We start from the raw sequence: 21,634 nt of genomic DNA on the forward strand, positions 1-21,634 counted from the left end.
TTAATTTAGAGTTCCAGGGCAGGAGAACTACTTATTCATCCTTTGAGACAGTTAATGTATGTCCCAATTATAACTGGTATATAGTGGAGACAAGCATTCTTGAATGAATGAATATAGAAATGAATATAGGAATAAGAGTTGACAGTTATTAACCCAATTCAAAAATAATTGTAAGAGAATTACAAAACTGGTTTATTAAACAAGGATAGATTATATGGGTCCTGACACACTATTACTAAAGTGCCAGAATTATCTTCTTTGTCTCACAGTTATCCACAATGACTATCTAAGTGCAAGGTACTAATCTATTACTCAAAAACAAGATTAGCAGCAAAAAAATATATAAACAAGTTCAAAACTATACTAATTATTGTAATAGAACTGTACCATAAACACCAGTTAAGTAATATATTATCCAAACCAAAGATCACAATTACTGTGCCATTAAAAATACATTATTAAAAGGATTAACACAAACCAATAATTAAAACTTATTAATTATGTACAAACCAAAAATTTCTTTTGTGTTTTTTAATCTAGCTCCACGAAGCAAGAGACTCTCTGGCCCCAGAGGTCTATGGAAAAAAAGAAAATAAACAAAAAACATTGAATATATTACAATTCAACTGAATTCTAAAATGTAATCTTCAGTACGAGGCATTTAAATTACAGCTACAATATGGCCTAAGCCAACCACAATGTTAGGTACTGTAACAACAAACACCTGCTTTAGCATTTAAATCACGTTAAGGTTAGTGGTTCAGAAATGATTATGCATGTAAACAAAACCCCAAAGCCACTGGTTTAAAATATTTAAAACAAAATACAACAATGGATTAAGCAGTGCTTTAGGAATGTTTAGCAGAAGGTAAAGTTTAAAAGCTTTTGAGCAAAATTAATAAACAGCTTTGGAAGTAAGATACAGAATTAAGATGCAATGTAAACATACACTATGGTATATTTGTGTATAAATGCATGAGTTTGGTGCAATTAAAATTATACTGGATTACAAAATGTAATGTAGAAGGTATGTTAGTGCTACTGGAGGGCAAGATTGCACAGCTCAACTCAACTACTTGCATTGCATACTTCTTGGAGCATTGGTCTTCTTGTTTGAAATTCTCCCCATAAGGGAGAAACATAACAACAAGGAATAACTAGAAAGGAAATTGTATCTTCTTAGTGAAAACAAAATGGTAAGTGCCTTGGTAAGTTAAAAAGTATTTTGTTCATCTTCTTTATGGTTTCTAAATATACATACACAACTATTAAAATCAGACAGAATCTGAACCATTTATAAAGACAGGTATAAACCCAAACACTGCAACAAGTCAAGGGGGACCAGGTGTTTGGGACACAGTAAGTATACTTTTATTCCATGCTTACTCTCAGCTATACTGGCATATAAAATTGGGACATATGAGTTTCTGATTAAAGGAAAATTCATCAATTCATTTCTTCTGTAAAGAACAGTTCATTTCTTTAACTGCAGAGTTGAAGTTACATAATTTCTATTTTTCTTTACTAGCCACAATATCTTAATTCAATTCAGACTATAAACACACATATTTTTCACTGTAGAAATAAAACATCATAGTTACTCAGCAGGAGTCCCACACATAAAAAAAATTCTCATCACAGAGTTCACTGGACATGCCCCAGTGTTCATGCTCATTAAAGTGGAAATCAGTGTTGATGAATGGTAGTTCTGGTGTTTTGTCTGAAGAATACCCAATTGCTTCTGTTAGTAGTTTATTTCATGCAGCAAATATAAACTGAAAGTGCCCTCAGAAAAGAGGTGGGATATCAAATGTGATTAGAAACTCAAGGGCTGATTCCAAGATTGATTCTAAATTAGTCATGAGTAACAATGTACTCTCCATATTCTATTGGCAAGTTTTTACTGACTCAAATCCTTTAATTTTGACACCAGAAATTAACTTGAATACTGAGGAAAATCAAACTGAAACAATCAATCAAGCAAAAGAAGACTAAATGAGTGGACTGGCCACTAAAGCTTACATGGAATAATTCTAAGTTAAGAAGACAGTAGTACTGATGCTAGCTCAACATCATATAAAAGATTATTCACACACAAAAAAAGATTATTCACATTCTCTCCTTTATTTATTCCTTTAACACCCCTACACTTGAGTTGAATGTCTAATATTACTAGAAAAACACAAATACACAATCTTACTAAATTATTTTAACAATATTTCATGGAATTTGTTTCATCCTTGTTCTGCTATACATTAACTAGCAGACAAATGCAAGACTTTTGAATTAACCCTTTCCAATAATATGCTGCTTATTTACCAAATCTCCCTTTTCCTTCTAATCCCTCCCAAAAAGTTCTCACTTAAAATTAGGTAACACAAAATTCTTACCTTACAATTTCTTCCATTTGTTGAGTTATTATCATTCGTCCCATGAATCTATCAAAGAATTCATCACATTACAAAAATATATGAAACTTATGACATCAATGAGTAAAACACTGTTTTGACACTATTCTCAATGCAGAAAACAAAACTGGCCTTTTGTATATATGAATGGCCTAATATTCACGCTATGAATTAGAAAAGTATTTAGTTTTTTAGCCTTAACAAATTTTATTAATTCTTATCTCTACTCCAGCTACAAAAGAGGAAATGGATGAAAAAAGCCTTTCAGAATGATAACAAAAGTGCTTATTATGACTTGGATGATCGCTTGGACATCCCCTAAGGCCCATGTATTGGGGTGTTGTCCCCAAAGCCTTATGTTATTGGTTAACAGATTAACAGTGGAACCTGATCTAATTATGGTGTTCAGGAGGTGGGCCTCACGGGAAGTCCCTAGGTTACTGCAGGTTTACTTTTAGATGAGGCTCTCCGAGACAGTTGGCACTGTAAGGGGAGAGTGCTTCTCAGCTTATCAGGATCCTCTCTCCATAATGTATTTCACCCTCATCAGATGCCAGACTACTGGCACCACCTACTCTTGTGAGCCTCCAAAACTGTAAATGTTGAAATAAACCTTCCTTCTTGGGGCCTGGCGGCATGGCCTAGCGGCTAAAGTCCTCGCCTTGAAAGCCCCGGGATCCCATATGGGCACCAGTTCTGGTCCCGGCAGCTCCACTTCCCATCCAGCTCCCTGCTTGTGACCTGGGAATGCAGTCGAGGATGGCCGGAGGCTTTGGGACACTGCACCCGTGTGGGAGACCCGGAAGAGGTTCCAGGTTCCCGGCTTTGGATTGGCACAGCACCGGCCATTGCGGCTCACTTGGGGAGTGAATCATCGGACGGAAGATATTCCTCTCTGTCTCTCCTCCTCTGTGTATATCTGACTGTAATAAAATAAATAAATCTTTAAAAAAAAAACAAAAACAAACAAAAAAAACCTTCCTTCTTCTAAAGTACCATTCAGCTGTTTTAGTTAAAGTAATGAAAAGCTAACTGATACAGTGTTATATATTATCACTATTATTAGTTTGGCCACTGTGAGAATTTATTATTGCTACACAAAGATGACTACAAGGAATGTTCACATTTTTCATTCATTACAATTTGTTGCAGAAAGCCTCCTGTAACTCAGAGATCATTACAACCTGAGCATGCTCATTCAACAATTATTCATTAAGCAACTGCTATGTATGAGCTAAATGCTGGGGACAAGGTAATAAGCAAACACATTAAAAAATTTTTGTTACCCTTCCGGTTATATTTCAATTTTTAAGAAATTTATTTATTTGAAAAGCAGAGTGATGAAGAGAGAATGAGGGACACAGAGAAAAAGAACCTCCATCTACTGGTTCACTCCCCAGTGGCTGTGACAGCTGTGACTGGACCAGGCTGACACCAGGAGCCAAGAATTCCATCCAGGTCTCCCACAGGATAGGAATGGCAGGGTCCAAGTACATAGACCATCCTTCCTTGCTTTCCCAGATACATTAGCAGGGAGATGGATCAAAACAGAGCAGTTCCAATACAGGTTGCTGGTAAATGAGGTGGCAGCTTAACTCATTGTGTCAACACTGGATTCACACAGTTCATTTTTTGATCGCATGAAATCTAGAGTGACCAGGTATCACGATGCATCTTTAGAGCTTGGCCTCTCAGGCTTCATAACACAGAGTCAATGCAAGTGTTTAATTAATTTATACTATAGTGAGAAGTAAATTACAAATTAAAGCAAGCTTCATGTTAATCTCTGGACAAATACTGAGCATTTCTTTCCCAGTGGCCCTAGTATCCCTTCTGTTTCCAGGTCACAGAGCCTTTATCTTTGACTTCTTATTTCTTGCTAACCGCAAACTTCTGTTTCCTTTTCATGTCAGTGAGAAAGACTGTTTTTATCTTCTCCACTTAGCGTGGTTCCAGCTTAGACTTTGAATTTACATTGAAAGAATCACTTCAGCTGCTGTGTCTCGGGGAACTCCCATGTCTCTGTAGGTTTTTAGGGAAGAGACTAGGACTACATTTATAAAGATACAGGAGCAAGGGCATCACGGTGGCTTCATCATTTTTAATGTCTAGCATTATGTCTTGATTAGGGGACACACTTAATACCTGCTGCATGAGTATACAAGATAAATTTCACATGCTCTGAGTAATAATTTAGCATGCTATCATTGATTTAGTACATGTTTATTGAATGCTTACTATGTAGCTGGTATTGTTCTAGGCATTTCAGTAGTTAAGTGAAACACACACATATCGTACTGATAAATACTGAGAATTAAGTAAAAGGAAAACTTAAACATATAAAATTAAGTACATATATGTTTGTTTTCTCATCTGTCAATAAACAAACAGCATGGCTTCCTATGCTGCCAGGTACTATTCTAGGTGCTCAGGGTACACCGCTGAATTTATACTCTTTCAAGAAATATTAGAAAATAAGAAAAGAAAAGCAGACGTTTAAAAATAGGAATATAGGAAATGACTATTAACATTATGATAGATAATTTCTCCATGTTCTTCTTTATCTTGCTCTCTAACTACCCATCCACTGGATACATAGACAAATACATTATTTTTACATAATCAGGATAATCTGAAATCTACATCTTTGTACCTTATTTAACACATTTCAATATGTGGCCATGTCATGAAAGTTTCTAAAGATATCATCTGTTCTTTCTTTCTTTTTATTTATCTGACAGATTAAAACAACACAGAGAGCGTGCCAATTCACAGGTTCATTGCCCAAATGCTTACAATGGCCAGGGCTGGGCCAGACCAATGCTAGAGGACAGAAACTCAATGTAGGTCTTCCACCTGCACAGGAGAGACCTAACCACTTGAGTCACTGTCTGCTGCTTCCCAGTGTGCAGACCAGCAGAAAGCTGCAGTCAGGAAGGGACACAGGCATCCCAGGTAGTGTCACAATAGCTGGGACAAAAGTCCTCCCCTGAAAGCATTTTTAATACTTCCAGAAATCCTTAAGTGTTCTTGTACCTGAACATTTATTATGCTTTCAGAATTTCATTTATATAAAGTGAAAAAATACTTTCACATAAAGGCTATCTTTAACTCCTATGAGTTCTTCAAAGGCAGAAACTATATTTTATATATCATGTACTCAACAAGCACATGGATGCTTGAAATAGTCTGTATAATAAACACGTCAATAAAAAGAGCAATCAAATTTTTTGTAGCGTAGTTACTAATAACTTAGTTTTCTATTATAAAGGGGAGCTTTGGGGTTAGATGCTTGCACATGCTTCAGATGCCACTGAAACTCCCACATCCTGTATGGAAGTGCCTGGGCTTGGGTTTTGGCTCCACTCTCAGTTCCAGTTTCCTGCTGGGAAGCAGTGGGTAATGGCTGGAATGCTTGGGCTCCTGCCACCCATGTGAGAAGACTTGGATTAAATTTCAGCTCTTGTTTGCAGCTTGGCCCAGCCTCAATTTTAGGGGGCATCTGAGGAATAACTCTGGATGCAAGATCTTTCATTTTCTTGGTTTTTCAAATACATAAATGAGTTTTAAAAATACCAAATTTAATGATTACATTACATACATATTTAAGATTTATTTTGTTTATTATTCGATAAAGAGAGAGCTCTTCCATCTGCTGGTTCACTCTCTAAATGGCCACAACAGCCAGAGCTGAGCAGTTTCAAAGCCAGGAGCCTGGAGCTTCTTCTGGGTTTCCCCCATGGGTGCAGGGGCCCAAGGAGTGGGGCTACCCTCCCCTGCTTTCTGAGGCCATAAGCAGGAAGCTAGATCAGAAGTGGGACTGCCAGTATTCAAACTAGCACTCATATGAGATGCCAGTGCTGTATTAGAAGCTTAGCACACTAAGCCATGATACTGACTCCCATTACATTTAAAAAACTATATATACTTCCATTAAGATAAATTATTTCCTAATTCAAAAAGTATTTATTATCTCCCTATTTTCCAGGATAATTTAAGAACCACAGACCAAAACACTAGTTATATTTGAACTCATATGAATCTTACACTTGTTTAATTATGCGTTTTTTACTTTCATAATTTTTTGGAGTTCACAATTACCTAGATTATAACAGCAATAAAGACATTTTAAGCTGTTTAATTTTTCACAGTTCAGTGTATCTTGTAGCTTAAAAAGCTTTTAAAACATTTAAAAAATTAAACTAAAAACTTAATAGTTCTAAACATTTCTTTTAAACTTTTAAGTGTTACACACTTAAATTTTTAACTTTAATGAAATAGGAGATTTTTATAACATCACATGAAGAAAATCTCCCCTTGAAAAGTATGGATCTAAACTAGGTATGTACATATTTTAAAAAGGGACTAAAAAGCATCAAATATTCCAATTAAAGGGGGTTATATATATGTAATTTATATTTTACTATTATTGAGCAAAAATGAGTTTAGTTTCCTATATATTTATTAATCCAAGATGATTTATACTAAATTCATATTTAGTAAACCATAATGTTCAAAGAAGTTAGTTCCTCTGTTCCTTTCCCTCCTTTCAGAAATAAGCTCTATAAAAATCTAACACATTAAAAAAAGAAAAAAGGTGGGGGTGGGGTGGGGGCATACTGAGTCCAGGTCCTGGCTATGTTCTGATCCCAGCTCCCAGCTCCTGGCTAACACCCATCAGGGAAGGCAGCAGGTAAAGGCTCAGTATTTGGGTCCCTGTCACTCACATAGCAGACCCAGAATGTGTCTTGGGTTCCTGGTCTCGGTCTAGCCCAGTCAGAGCTGTTGTGCATATGTGGGAAATGAATCAGCAGATGAGAGAACTCTGTTCACGTTTTTAAAAAAGTAAAGAAAAACTATTTTGTGTTTATCATAATGGAGGAATAATTTCTGTCCTTCAGTAACTTAACAGCTATTAAAGAGATTTAAAGGAAGTTTTTTTTAATTTATTATCGATAGGTAAAATATTAAAAGTTATACAAAGTATAAGATTCTGATTTAAAATCTTTTAAAACATATATATAGGGCCCGGCGGTGTGGCCTAGCGGCTAAAGTCCTCGCTTTGAAAGCCCCGGGATCCCATATGGGCGCCGGTTCTAATCCCGGCAGCTCCACTTCCCATCCAGCTCCCTGCTTGTGGCCTGGGAAAGCAGTTGAGGACGGCCCAAAGCATTGGGACACTGCACTTGTGTGGGAGACCCGGAAGAGGTTCCAGGTTCCCGGCATCGGATTGGCGCGCATCGGCCTGTTGCGGCTCACTTGGGGAGTGAATCATCGGACGGAAGATATTCCTCTCTGTCTCTCCTCCTCTGTGTATATCTGGCTATAATAAAATGAATAAATCTTTAAAAAAAAAAAGATATATAGTAGTAAAACCCAAAATGTGGTCACTGTTTTCATGAAACTTATTAAAAACAATTGCTATTTCTTTTTCTAAACGTCTACTAACTACTGTTATAACTGAAATAAACAAACTAAATAGAAGGTAGTGCGAAAGAGTTGGTGGACAACAACATTCTTTTGAATTATATCTTATACTAAGAATTCTAGAAAATTTTTACAGCCTTTTCCCACCTAAGTGGCACTTCCCTTGACTCTCCCAAATACAATGCCTCCATTTAGCTACAGATTTCATTTTATGATTTTGGTTCTTCAACTGAAATTTGTAAAAAGGACATCATGAGTGAGTATACTGTATAACTGTACCATACCTGTATAGGTCTGCTTCTGGTTGCTGGCATTCTACCACTGCTACCAGAGTATCCAAACTGGCAACTGTTTGTAACACTGCTGTTTCTGGAACTGACACATGTGTCTAGGGAGGAAAAGAATTGAATTGAACTCCAGGAGCTATTTGCATACAAAATAACTGTAGGTGTAGTCACCGGTCAAAGTTTGTCATAAGCAATTGAGCTGGAAAAAATGTGAATTTTCACCCTTGATTGTACTCTGACAAAGTTTCCATCTGTTGGTTACCTTTTAACATGATGAAAAACATCAGAAGACTGAATTTTTCCTAAAAATACTTTCAATTTTTTACTTGAATTGACTAACCCATGTGAGACTACTACTGAAATAAATAGTAACATTAATTTTTTTAAAGGAACCTTATAGTTTTTTTTAAAAAGTTCCAGTAATTAAAGATTTTTCGTTTATTAGGTCATTTAAAGCAAAGGAAAATATCACTTGAGCAACATATCTTTCACTATACTTTGTTTACTAAGATTAAGAACAAAAAATACATATGAACAAACCTTGAGGTTAGTTTCTCCATCCAAACTGGCAGTTGTAATGTGACATGAACCATCAAGTCTATCCGAGGACAGAAGCACCAAGTCTGCAGGAAAAATCTCATCTTTGGCTACTCGAACAATATCACCCACCTATGAAGAATTGGGGCAGCACTGAATATACACATTTTAAAAGGCAGAAGCATATTTGTATCTCAATCTAAAATGGCCCATAAGAGAAAAGGTTTTCAACTAAAAAATAATGGAAATTAGAATTACATGTTATCAAAATGCCAAAAATTTTTTTGTAATTTACCAGATGCATACCCGAATATTTTTTGATCTAGTTTTCACAAGGCCACCACTTCGAACGACATAAACAGGAGCTCCATTTACTTCATTATCTGAGTTATGCCGCAACCAATCTTCATATCCCTGTAAATATCCAAAGAATAAAACTGAACATAATTTGAAAATATTTTATCAAATGAGAAAAAAAAAAAAACTTCTGCAAAGAATTTCATTCACTAGAATTGTTTGGCTGTTTGACAAGTACACTTCCAAGTATGTGATGGTCATCTCTGCTTAGAAACATTCTTCTTTTGTTATCATACATTTGCTCCTGGTTTTCACAGAACATTGCTAGCTACATCTCCGTTTCCTTCCAGGAAGTTCCTTCCATGTAACCTTTTGAGGACACATTCTCAGAATTTACCCTCTACTAGAAGATTCTTTCATTTCTATCTTCAAGTAGCATAACCATACCGGCACTTCTGTAATTCTTATCTTTAGCTATCTCTTTTCTGGATTCCAAACTTGAATATCTAACTGTATTATTAGTATCCCCTTTTGAATGCCTTACAAATGTCTTGAACACGCTTAAAAGAATGAAGTTATTCTCAGAGTCTGTTGCATTTCTGTTTCTCACTTTGATAAATATTATTTGATAATTGACAGCCAGCATTATTCATCACTGTATTCATGCTAGTAAGCTGCGGAGTCAATTTATGATGCCTAACTTTTCTTAACATTACTCAATCACTAAATTCAACTGCTTCTAAGTGCTAATGAAATTTTGATGAAAAAGCGTAAATCCAGAGAATTATCAGACAATAAGCAGAAAACAAAATAGATTTTGCAACTGAGGTTCAGTTCTTTTTACACTTTTCTTAAACAGCTCACACGCACCAATTGTAATTATAGGCTGAGTACCCCTAATTTGAAACAGGGTGAGTATCCTTAATTTGAAATGGGAAATGGTCAAAATCCAGAATATTTGGAGCACTGACATGTCAGTGGAAAATCCCATACCTGATCTCACAGAACCTTTGTGTTATGCACAAAATCATGAAAAGTAATGTACAAAATTACTTTCATGTCTAGAAGGTGTATTTTAAATACAAATTTTGTGTTTAGGCTTGGGATCCTACCCTGAAGATAGCTTAATACATATATGCAAATGTTCCAAGTTCCTCTCACCAAAAAAATAAAACCTTAAACATTTCTTGTACCAGGTATTTTGGCTAAAGGATACTGAGACTCTGGTTCTTTAAAATACATGTGTCAAAAGAGAAACATGGACAGACACTTTACCAAAAACGAAAAAAAAAAGTAAAGAGTGGTGATTTTCTTTTAAAATGAAGAGAAAATAATTAATTTTGTATTTTACCTTATCTTTCTACTTCACAGGCTTTCAAGCTTTATGGAGAGGAAAGACTATTTTACCAAAACACTACATCTTCCAGTACAGAAATGCAGAAAGGACTTAATATGAGTATGTTTAGGAAAAGTTAAAAATAAGTAAGTACTTATAAGTACTTCACTCATAATAAAGTATCTTGATAAAAATACAAGCGGTAGAGGTGGCCTAAAAGGGTATATGAGAAGAAAGGAAGGTGGGAAATTTTGACTTTTCAAATCATTTTGTCACCTTTTGTCAGGAAAAGTCAAAATTTCAAGTACCAGAAATAAATGACAAATTGACCTGTATAATTATCTGGTGGAAGAACTTCTCAGCAAGAACAGCAATTCTTAAAGGCTTGAGACAGGAGCATGCACACTTCCAAGGACAAGAAAAAGAGTATGGCTGGTGGGAAATGAAGTGAAAGAAGCAACCAGGGTCTAGCCTGTGCAGATCTTCAGCATCACTAGAAAGACTTGCGTTCTGGGCTGAGTGTGATGGGAAACTACTGAACAGCTTTAAGGTGGGAGGGTAGTATGATCTGACTTTAAGAGATCTGCCTGTTGTGTGAAAACTGTAGGAGGCAAAGTGAGAGAAGTACAGGCAGAGGAACTGCAAATGTCCAGGAAAGAGATCATGATGGCTTGGATTAATTAAGACAGGATAAAAATGGTCAAAGGATGAAGGTGCCAAAGTTTGTGGTGGTGGATGGTAGTGTCACTTAATAAACTGAGGGTTAAGAGAGTTCTGTTTCAAACTCATGTACGTTGTCCAAGTGGAAACACAATACAATACTTGTCTTTGAAGTTTAGAGAATAGTTTTAGGAGAGACTATGATGAAATAACATCTGCAAAATCAAATAAATATGTAATGATATAAAGAGACTTGCGTGCTTCTTAACTTACAAATTCCTATCTCCTACAGAAGAGTGAAGGAAAGTCAAATTTAGTGAAAGCTGTGGTATAATATCATGACACACCAGACGCATAATGTATCTGTTAATCCACAGGCTCCTTTTAGTCATATAAGTAATAAAGAATAATTCCATCCCAGAATTATAAATTTTTTGTCAAATTTATTTTGGTATTTATATCTTTTTTATTATTTTATGAATTTATATATTTTTAAATAATGATTACATGCTTGATCAGGGTAGGAAGGATTGAGGATTAAGGAAAAGTGGGTGAATTCACTGCTTCCAAATTTGCTATTTCTTCTTATTGTTTCTGGTGGAAGGGGAGAGACAAAAGGGGAAATCACCCACGGCTTTCTACACATCCCAGTACCCAGGGATGAGAAACTGCCACCTCTTATCAACCCAGAGTGTTAATGCGTACATATTCCTAGAGTTCTGTCCAAGTGGTTTGGATAGTTCTGAAATGCTACCAATATCACCGATCTGAGGATGATGTCATCCTCCAATGTCCTTTGGCTCCATTCACCGAGATTTTTTTGCTGTCATTGTTTGGGGTAGTTGTCTTCTAGTTAGTTCCATTCTGCTACAGCGCTAAATGAGCTGCCATATTTTCCTTTAACAACAGGGCCTGTGTCCACTACTCTACCTTTTTCATTATGTAGGGCATGTACTTGCAGGTGAGTCAAAGCACCTGGGCCAGGTGTCTCAAGCATCGTGGATCCCCCATCCCTGGGGTTCAGGAACCCAACATCCACCTACTAGGTGGGTCCAGGGCCTGAGACAGAAGATCTGAGCCCCACCTAATCCCCCACCCCTGGGGCTCATAAACTTAGCACCCACCTCCTAGGTAAGCCCCAGGTCCCAGGCCAGGTGACCTGAGCCGTGCTGGATTCCCCAACCCTAGGGCTCACAAATTTGACTCCCACCTAGTAGGTGGGCCCTGAGACCTGACCCAGGAGACCCAAGTCACGCCAGATCCCCTACCCCAAGGATTCACGAAACCAACACCCACCTAGAAGGCGGGCCCCAGGATCTGGGCCAAGTGACCCACACCTCACTGGTTCCTCCGTCCCCAGGGTTCAGGAACCCTTCTCCACTGGATCGTACTTTAAGGAGTTCCTTAAGTCAAATGTATAATTCTAGAGCATGTTACTTCAATAAAATTTTAACTTATTATACATATGAAGGCATTTTTAAAAGCTCATAAAATGTATTCTGAAAAATCTATGAATTATTGAATTTTTTGTGTCAAAATAAATCTTTTTTTCCACAAGTATTTTGAAGTCCTCGTATACAACACTTGTTTCTGAATGCTTTAGGTATATAAAGAAAATAACATCTTGACAATTGTAATCATTCCATAAGGTGCTGAAACACAGCATAGTCGTTTAATTTAATTTTACCATATAGCAAACAAACTTGCTGCTTTCTTACAGAAATGATTTTCACAACCATAAACATTTTGGAGTGGAAACACAAGTATTTAACATCTTCTGAGTGACTTTGGGGAAAGTAACAGAAAATGTTCCCATACCTGTTTTATAGCAGTTACTGTTATCACAAAGAATAATGGAAGTCCACTGGTAATAGGACTGGTAGGTGTATCAATCATAAGCTAGCAAAAAAAAAAAGATTATTATATTTTTACATTGTTCCTATCACACCATTACATCTCAACTCTTGCAATGCTGCATGGTGAGTATAATCACAATTTCACAGCTTCATGTTGTTGGCTATTATGTAAGATTGGTAAACTAAATCTACTGCACACACACTATACTGCCACAGTGGAATCACTGTCTTTCTCCTTAACACACAGGTATTAATTCTTCCTTATTATTTGTCTACCAGTGGAGCTAGAGCAGCTCATATACCCACAGATAATCACACACCCTGATAAATGCTGAAAAGCGTGTCAGCAAATTTTATGGTGGAACTCAGAAAAAACTCAATATTAAAAAAAAGAACTAGTGACCAGACTATGAAAGCAGTTTTTTTTTCTTACATTACAGCAAAGTCAGAGGGAGAAAGGAAGAAAAATGATGTTGCAATTATATTCTTATCACAAAATCGAAGTTTCAGTAAACTATGGGAGAAGAAAACATGTGTAATAAAAAGAAATGATGCATGTTTCAAAAGCTAGAAATGTTTATCCTGATTGGAACATTACAAAATGTCTAAATTTATTGAAACATCACATGCTAACCCATAAATTTCCATAATTTTAATATATCAGCGAAAAACAAAAATTAAACACATACTGGTCATACTGGAGGCAATCACCTGGGTTTAGGACATAAATGTAATGACTTATTAATATTTCTTTACTTTGAACAGGCCATTCATTTGCTCTATTTCATGGTAACTTTTCATGTCTGGTTTTATCTAGTGATTCCACAAAAGCACACATGTTATATGGATACGGCCTGTATAAACTGTTTTTGTTTTTTCCAAGAAACCAAACTGACACTATTGATAGAAAATTTGGAGTCCCTTCTCTGCTTATGAAGGGAAGAATTTTTTAAAGTAAATGTTTTCTAAAGTGTTAAAGTGATTGCTTGACAAGTTTTAATTTTTCTTTTGAAATTCTGGGTTCTACTGACAGAAAAGTTCAGATTATATAAAATTTAATGTCACAGTGAAAAGAAATGCTAAAGTTTTAACAGAGAAAAGCTTTTCAAAGGAAAAAATAAAATCACTTCTGTTTTTTCAAATTGAGAGAGGAGGGCAACAGAGAGGGAGACAGACTCTACAGTTTCATTCCTCAAAGGCCCTTAGCTGCCAGCACTTGGCCAGGCAGAAGCTGGGATGCAGTAAACATGTCTGCCATGACTGGCAAGGATGCAATAACCCAAGCCATCACCACTGCCTCCCAGGGTCTGCGTTAGCAAGAGCGCAATCAGGAGCAGACACCAGAGTACCATTTGTCCAATATGTGATATGGGTGTCTTACTGTCTAGCCCAGATGTATGTGTGTGTGCTCCTGATTCTACTCAATTTAAAAAAGTATTTATAAAATAGTAATACACAACACACTTATACAATCTGAAAATTACAAAACTGTCAAGTAGCCTGTAATGAACAGAATTTTAATCTTATGGAGATGCTTAAAAATTGAAAAAAATTTAAACCCCAAAACACATTTCCTTTGTACCATGCTGATCCCACATGCAGACACACACAAAGATATGGATTGTGTCTTATAAGCCCAAATATTTATGTTACTAGGAACTGGCATTAAAGTACATCAGTGATGAAATAAAATACAATTAATCTTGACAATCAGAGATAATTTTTTAGAAATTTAGATGTGATTTAGATCCTAATATTCACTGTATACAATGGAGAAGCTTTGCAGAAAAATATAGTGTCAAATAATTAAGAACAAAGTGTAATTTTTTCTCTAAGATGCATTTTCTGAAATCTTGTTTAAAATCTTAATAATCATTGAATAATTAAGCTTACCTGAACTAAAAATATAATAAGAAAATAAAAGTTTGCCACTCTTCTGAACTGTTCAAATAAATTTTTGGGAACAAAATTCCACACAGTATACTAAAAACAAGAGAGCAAAAGAGAAATCAATAAATTAATATTTTAAAATAGTATATAATATTATACATTTAATGAGAAGAAAAACAAAATAAAGAGTTACCAAGACCTTAGACAAATTCATGGAACTGTTGTTTTAGAAATTATTTACCTGGTTTCTAGAATTCAGGACCTTTATTCCTCTTTCTGTTTTTCTTTAACATTTACTACCACTCTTCTTATAATTTTTAAAAATTAGATAAATTGGAACCTATCAATTTTCCTACTAAAATCTTGATTTTCTCTTAGAACTAGAGAAAGTAGATCTAACATAGTACTTCATCATTTACTTTATTTTGTTAAACTGGTTCAACATCAGAAATAGGAATTTGCTAAACGCAAAATTACTCTTTGCTCTTACAGAACATGGAAAAATAATCTAGAATGCTAAAGAAAAAATGCTTTAGGTAAGTGACCACTGGAATAACCACTAAGAAAATTTCAAAATAGACGAAAATTGGTTATGTCAGTTTTAATGATAGCCTAGCGGCTGAAGTCCTCACCTTGAATGCGCCAGGATCCCATACAGATGCTGGTTCTAATCCCGGCAGCACCGCTTCCCACTCAGCTCCCTGCTTGTGGCCTGGGAAAGCAGTCGAGGATGGCCCAAAACCTTGGGACCCTGCACCCACGTGGAAGACCTGGAGGAAGTTCCTGGTTCCTGGCTTCGGATTGGCTCAGCACTGGCCATTGCGCTCACTTGGGGAGTGAATCATCGGATGGAAGATCTTCCTCTCTGTCTCTCCTCCTCTCTGTATATCTGACTTTTCAATAATAAATAAATCTTAAAAAAAAAAAGGTATGACAGTAGAACACAGTGGTCAAGAACCTAGATGCTTGGGGATTAAACTGCCCTAATCTCCTAATTGCAGCTCCCATCAGCTGACCTGGAACTTTATAAAATATGCATAATAAAATCATACACTATAAAGGCCTTAAAAAGGCAACTGAACACACCTATGAAGCACTGAAGGTAGAGTTGTGCATAGTAATTACTATACAAGTGTTTGTTCCTGTTATTAATCAGTTCCTAAGTCTATAATGCTATATTACAAGGAGAGTGTAACACACTATAATTTTTATTGGCCTTATTACTCAAAATATAACTTCATATATGAAATAGGGAAAGAATTTAGAGAACTTTTACTTCATCCAAGAACATGCTCCCAGTAGAATGAAAGATCCCTTAGGCCAGGCACGTTGTTTCATGCACTCTCTACCAATAGTACTTACACTGCTACTGGCACATAACTGGAGATCAATTAAAGAGGAATAAATAAGCATGAGTAAGATGTGCTTTTTTTTTTTCAGAGGAACATCACAACATTCGGAGATGAAGCCTTAATGATTATTAACCAATTCAAGATTTTTAAAGGAGCAGGTAACCTACATTTCTTTGCTCTAATGCAAGTCAGTTGTTACTTCTAAATTTTCATGTTACAAATTCACTTCTTAATTAGCCATTTGGATCTGAAGTATCCTTTCCTATTCAGGCAAATTTTGCCAATAAAATTAGGTTTTCAACACATATCCAACATAAATTTCTTTAGGTATATAACACCTAACATTCTTTCTTTGGTGGAATCACATCTTCAGCTTTAACCTAGCACTGCATGTAAAATGTGCTTTCCCTCAGGAGTAACAGCACCAGCGCCTCTAGAATCAAGGGATGGGAATCACGTTCAGAGCAGTAGCCACAACACAGGCTGATATGATGCTTCCTGGAACCAAAAGATGTCACTATTTAACACCGGGTCAAGAAAGCTCTAGGCAACTGCAATTTGGATAAAAAGGCCGTTGTCTATATGGGGGACAAACTATCTCACGTAATCTCCTCAGTCATCAAGTCAAATACATAAACTTTATGTGAATTGTGCTGGCAAGGTTTTAGAATCTTAACAGTGACAATACATTATTTTGTCTTACAGAATCTTGAGGAGAGCAACCATGTAAGCTGGTAGGTAACAGGTTTCCAAGTATTTTCTCTGGTTATCTTAATAACACAAGGGAAAACTCTGAACAAATAAAAATTTCTTAGGAAAGCTAGCTTATAAATGATAGGAACTGTCTTTGAGAACAACACTCAGCTTCCAGCACTGGCAGGGCAATTAACTGATCCTATGAATTCCCAGTAGATGAGAATTATAAATTAGATATGGAAAAAAGCTATCTGAAAATCTGGGAACTGTCCAAAATTTAGACAGAAATTGGAAGAGTTTGATTTAAAAAAATGCCCAGAAAATGGGAAGAGTATAAATTGTGAATTTTGGGTTTCTTAACCTGCAGATACTTTCTAAAACCCACAGACACTGTAAGAAAAGAGTAAGGGTAAAAACTATAGCCTTATCAACAAAATGTGGCTGAGAGCAGAGTTCATGGCTGGAAATAAAAAAGGAAAAAAGTAGGCAGGGAAAAGTGTTACACAAAAAAGGCTCCAAATTCAGAACTTAACTGTGCAAGCCCAAACTATTAGCAATATTACACATGAGAAAAATACTGATCCTTGTATCTGCAGCCACACATGAAACTCAAAAACATTCTGCTGAGCAACAAGGAGTCAAACTTAAAGATTTGCTTTGTACAAACTTCTAGAAAAGACAAAACTATTGTCACAGAAAGCAGAAATTATCACAGAAGCAGTAGCTAAAATTGGTGCTACTGGTGACAACAAAGAAGATGTTGCAAAGGAGCCTGAGACAGTTTTGTGAGTGATGGATATCTTCTATTTATCAACTATATCAGTAGTGGTCACCTGATACACAACTGTCAGAGCTCATCAAACTAGATACTTAAAACTGAATTTACAGTAGTAAATAAATTATACTTTAAGTTACTAAAAAGTCTTAAACTTCTTGCATAAATTGCTTAGCATTCTGTGGTTGAAGTTGATTCAACTTTCTGATATTACTCATCACACTCCTTGTTTCAGAACCTTTGTCCAAAATTAGAGACATCACTGATGGGAGTGTCACATATGTAAACATAAGGGTAGAAATAAAGAGGGCAGGGAAAAGAAATCACTCGTAGGACATCACGGGGCAAAATGACATCAAGACTATAGTAGATCTGATCTGATTTGACCAGATGAGAGGAAAACCATTAGTTGCTCTGGAAAGGAAGAAAGGTGATGATATTTCTGCTGGTGTTCCTTCAAACAATAGCTATGATACGAGAAGAGTATTATTCTTAGTATCTTTGATTCACACCCTTATCACTAGCCTGTCCAAGCACAGAGCCACTAGTCCAATGTGGTCATTGACATTTAAGTTACAATGAATTTAAATTCAACTTAAAATTCAGTTCCTCAACTGCACCAGCCACATTTCAAGGTCTTGGTAGCCGTATATGGCTCCGACTGGACAGTGTGGAGAGATTTCCATAAAGAGTGAAAAGTCTATTGATGGTATTACTTAATAACCTTCACCTTCAAAATAAACCAGACATCTTACAAATGCCATAGAAAAAAATGAAACAAGGACAACACTTTAGTATCATAAAACGTTTACAGAACAGTGGTAAAATTCAAAGAAACAGGCTTTAAAGTTACACAGAACTTCACTTTAGCTTCTCACTAGTGTATCCCAGCACTTCAATTGTAGAAACACAATAAAATGAGTGTAACAGCACTTGTAAAATAAGTTTAATGACAGCTATCTAAAAGGGTTGCAGGAAACATGAGAAGCTATGAGAAATACAGTGTCTGACACACAGTATAAATATTAGTTTCTCAGTTAAATTACAGTAAAGAAAAAATTTTGAATGTTGACTACTTGATATCAGTAGCTAACAACTTCTTTTATTTTATATTTCATTATTGTTAGTTAAGATAAACCTATCTATCACCAGTTTCATGAATTTGTAATGAACATAAATATGTAATCAAAAAACACAGGCTAAAATACTTTCAAAATAAAGTGATAGCATATCTACAGTTCTAACAATGAAAGGATTAATCCTTACCTTAGATGAAATGATCCGGTTATCTATAAATTTCTGAGGTGTATAAAGGCCATTCTGAGGAAATCTGTTGGCTATGTAAATTGTTCTTGTGTCACTTTGATGTGGTGGGTCAAAACCCTGAGACCAAGGCAGAGGAAAACATCAATCAGCAAGGTTAGTTATTCTGACACTTCACTGTCTTATTTACTTGGACATGTAGGTGCAATACTGTTGGTCTTACACCGGTTATAGACAGCCTACTTGGAAGAGTGAAGTCACCTACTTTTTTTTCTTTTTCAGGTAAATATGCATATTTTCTTCAGAAACAAACCAAAGAGATAAGGTGCAAAACCAACTAGATAATACTTCTGGTAATGTAAACAGTTCTTACTCTGTCAGAAAGACTGCTATAAAAAACAATGTATAGAAGATTTACAGGCCTCAGAACAAGGCCTTTTCTCTGATTGCACTGCTTCCCTTTTACTCCTGTGGGATCCTTGCCTTCTCTTAGGATGGATTCCTACCCAGTGATAAGGAAGTCCAGTGTAGCTATTGCCTAGTAAGTACCTACTAGTAAGCACATATGGTGGCAAAGGTCTATATTTCTACTTTCACAACCACACTAACTTCTCTTCTAATAACTTCATTCCTAGAGGACTTGGTAAATTAGATTCTCAATTATTCCACACATCATTATTTTGTCCCAACTTACATACCCATATATACATGTATACTTATATGGATAAGTAGATATAAATATTTTTAATTCCAGGAGTTGAGGAAACTCAACATTCTAGGCTCAGATTCAGAAGGTCATCTCTCAAGGTACATTTGAAGGTAAACTCAAAACACTGTCTCACAAGATATAATAATCTCCAGTGCCAAAGTTTTCACTGTTGACAAACCTGTACTCTATTCCTATAGTGCTACACCTTTTCCAGAGAAGCAAGCGAAAATGTAAGACTCCTTTGGCAGATCCTTAGAGTTGACAATCTGAAAGCAATGCTCAAATGCAAGATTTTCTGTGGTTCTAATAGGTAAATGAGTAGAAATTCCTAGACTTTCATTTTTCATGGTGGTCAACAGTTGTTTACTATAAGCAAATTATAAAAGTTCAATTAAACTTAGTATTCATCAACTACAATGATTCATTTTTTAAAAATTATCAAAGACTCTATTAACCTATCGAATAAATAATCTTACTACAATTCAATGTTTAGCCTGCCTGTAAAATTTTGAATAAGCACAGATATGCAAAGTTAATGCAAATTTCCACATTACCAAAGGCAGGGTAAGGAAACCATTCTGCCATGGGACATTTATGTAATTTTAACACCATCTGTAGGCCACACAAAATTATCAAGTTAAAAATTAGCTGGCTACAGGGATCAATGTTGCAGTGTAGAGAGTTAAGCTATTGCCTACAATGCTGGCACCCATGTACCAGTGGAGTCCCAGCTGCTCCATTTCTCATTCAGTTCCCTGTTAACATGCTTGGGAAAACAGCAGAAGATGGTCCAAGTGCTTGGACCCCATGACCCATACGGGTGACCCTAATGGAGTTCCAAGTTCGTGGCTTTAGCTCGACCCAGCATGGTTGTGGCCATTTGGAGGTTGAACCAGGAGATGACAGATCTCGATCTCTCTCTCTTTCTCTCTAATCTTGCCTTTCATGTAAACGAATAAATCCAAAAAACAGATCTGCCTGGTAAAGATTTTTTTGAATTCCAAGTCCCAACCACAATTGCTTTGGCAGGATCAGACCAAATGATTTTGAAGGCCACAACCTACCGGCTGGACACGCCACCCCTGACTCAGAGGGTATTCCTTTAGTGCATCAGAATATTTATAACGTCACATGTAACACTTAACTTCTGTTACTCTTGGTTTTAAAAATGTCAAGACAACCGAAACTAAGAAACACTGATGTTAAACTATACTTTTTGGGCTAAGTTTCACTAAGATTGTAATTTGCTATTATGGACATCTAAAGTTAAGAAGACAAAACAAAATCTCAAAATACTAGAAAGAGAATGATAGCGATTTTTTAGTTAAGACAAAAATTTATACATAAACTCATGGCTTTGCATACAGCAAACACTCATCATTCCCCACTCATTTCTACTGGATGTGAGCTAGTAATCACAATTCAAAATCTTGGAACTCCTGAGATTTTTATAATTATTTCAAAGATATATGCTGAAATGTTCATAAGAAAATAAATTTACATTAAATTTTTAAAAGTCCATACAGCACCTCTATTTTCATGTTATTTATTTATTTATTTATTTATTTTTAAAGATTTATTCATCTTTATTACAGCCAGATATACACAGAGGAGGAGAGACAGAGAGGAAGATCCTCCGTCCAATGATTCACTCCCCAAGTGAGCCGCAACGGGCCGGTGCTGTGCCGATCCAAAGCCGGGAACCTGGAACCTCTTCCAGGTCTCCCACGCGGGTGCAGGGTCCCAATGCATTGGGCTGTCCTCGACTGCTTTCCCAGGCCACAAGCAGGGAGCTGGATGGGAAGTGGAGCTGCCGGGATTAGAAGCGGCGCCCATATGGGATCCCGGGGCATTCAAGGCGAGGACTTTAGCTGCTAGGCCACGCCGCCGGGCCCTATTTTCATGTTATTACAATTTAAAATAAAATGACAATGGAACTAAGATGGCATGAGTAAGAGGATCTGGAAGTCATCTCCCTCCTGAGACACTAACGTGAACACTATAAACATAGCACGTCCTCTTCACAACAGCTATGGGAGGCAGGAGAAAGAGCACAGGCCTTAAGAAAGCTTACATGGAAGGAAGCAAGAATAGGGAGTTACCTGCATCACCACTCAATCAGATCAACAATGAATTGTGCA

The 21,634-nt window shown here is 36.3% G+C and overlaps 1 protein-coding gene across 3 annotated transcripts in view; it reads right to left on the minus strand.

Moving 5' to 3' along the window:
• The window catches only part of ATP11B (ATPase phospholipid transporting 11B (putative)), a 97,798-nt gene that overhangs the window by 52,937 nt on the left and 23,227 nt on the right, over positions 1–21,634 (minus strand). For all 3 annotated transcript variants that reach the window (XM_058662212.1, XM_058662211.1, XM_058662213.1), the window contains exons 2-9: positions 18,788–18,904; positions 14,702–14,791; positions 12,771–12,851; positions 8,966–9,073; positions 8,663–8,791; positions 8,120–8,223; positions 2,391–2,438; positions 511–575 (exon numbers count right to left, since the gene is read on the minus strand). In XM_058662212.1, the coding sequence (XP_058518195.1) occupies positions 511–575; positions 2,391–2,438; positions 8,120–8,223; positions 8,663–8,791; positions 8,966–9,073; positions 12,771–12,851; positions 14,702–14,791; positions 18,788–18,904 (742 nt within the window). The remainder of the gene's footprint in view (positions 1–510; positions 576–2,390; positions 2,439–8,119; positions 8,224–8,662; positions 8,792–8,965; positions 9,074–12,770; positions 12,852–14,701; positions 14,792–18,787; positions 18,905–21,634) is intronic.

The sequence above is a fragment of the Ochotona princeps genome, chromosome 3 (assembly GCF_030435755.1).
Source record: "Ochotona princeps isolate mOchPri1 chromosome 3, mOchPri1.hap1, whole genome shotgun sequence".
In the NCBI taxonomy this organism is placed as follows: Eukaryota; Metazoa; Chordata; class Mammalia; order Lagomorpha; family Ochotonidae; genus Ochotona; species Ochotona princeps.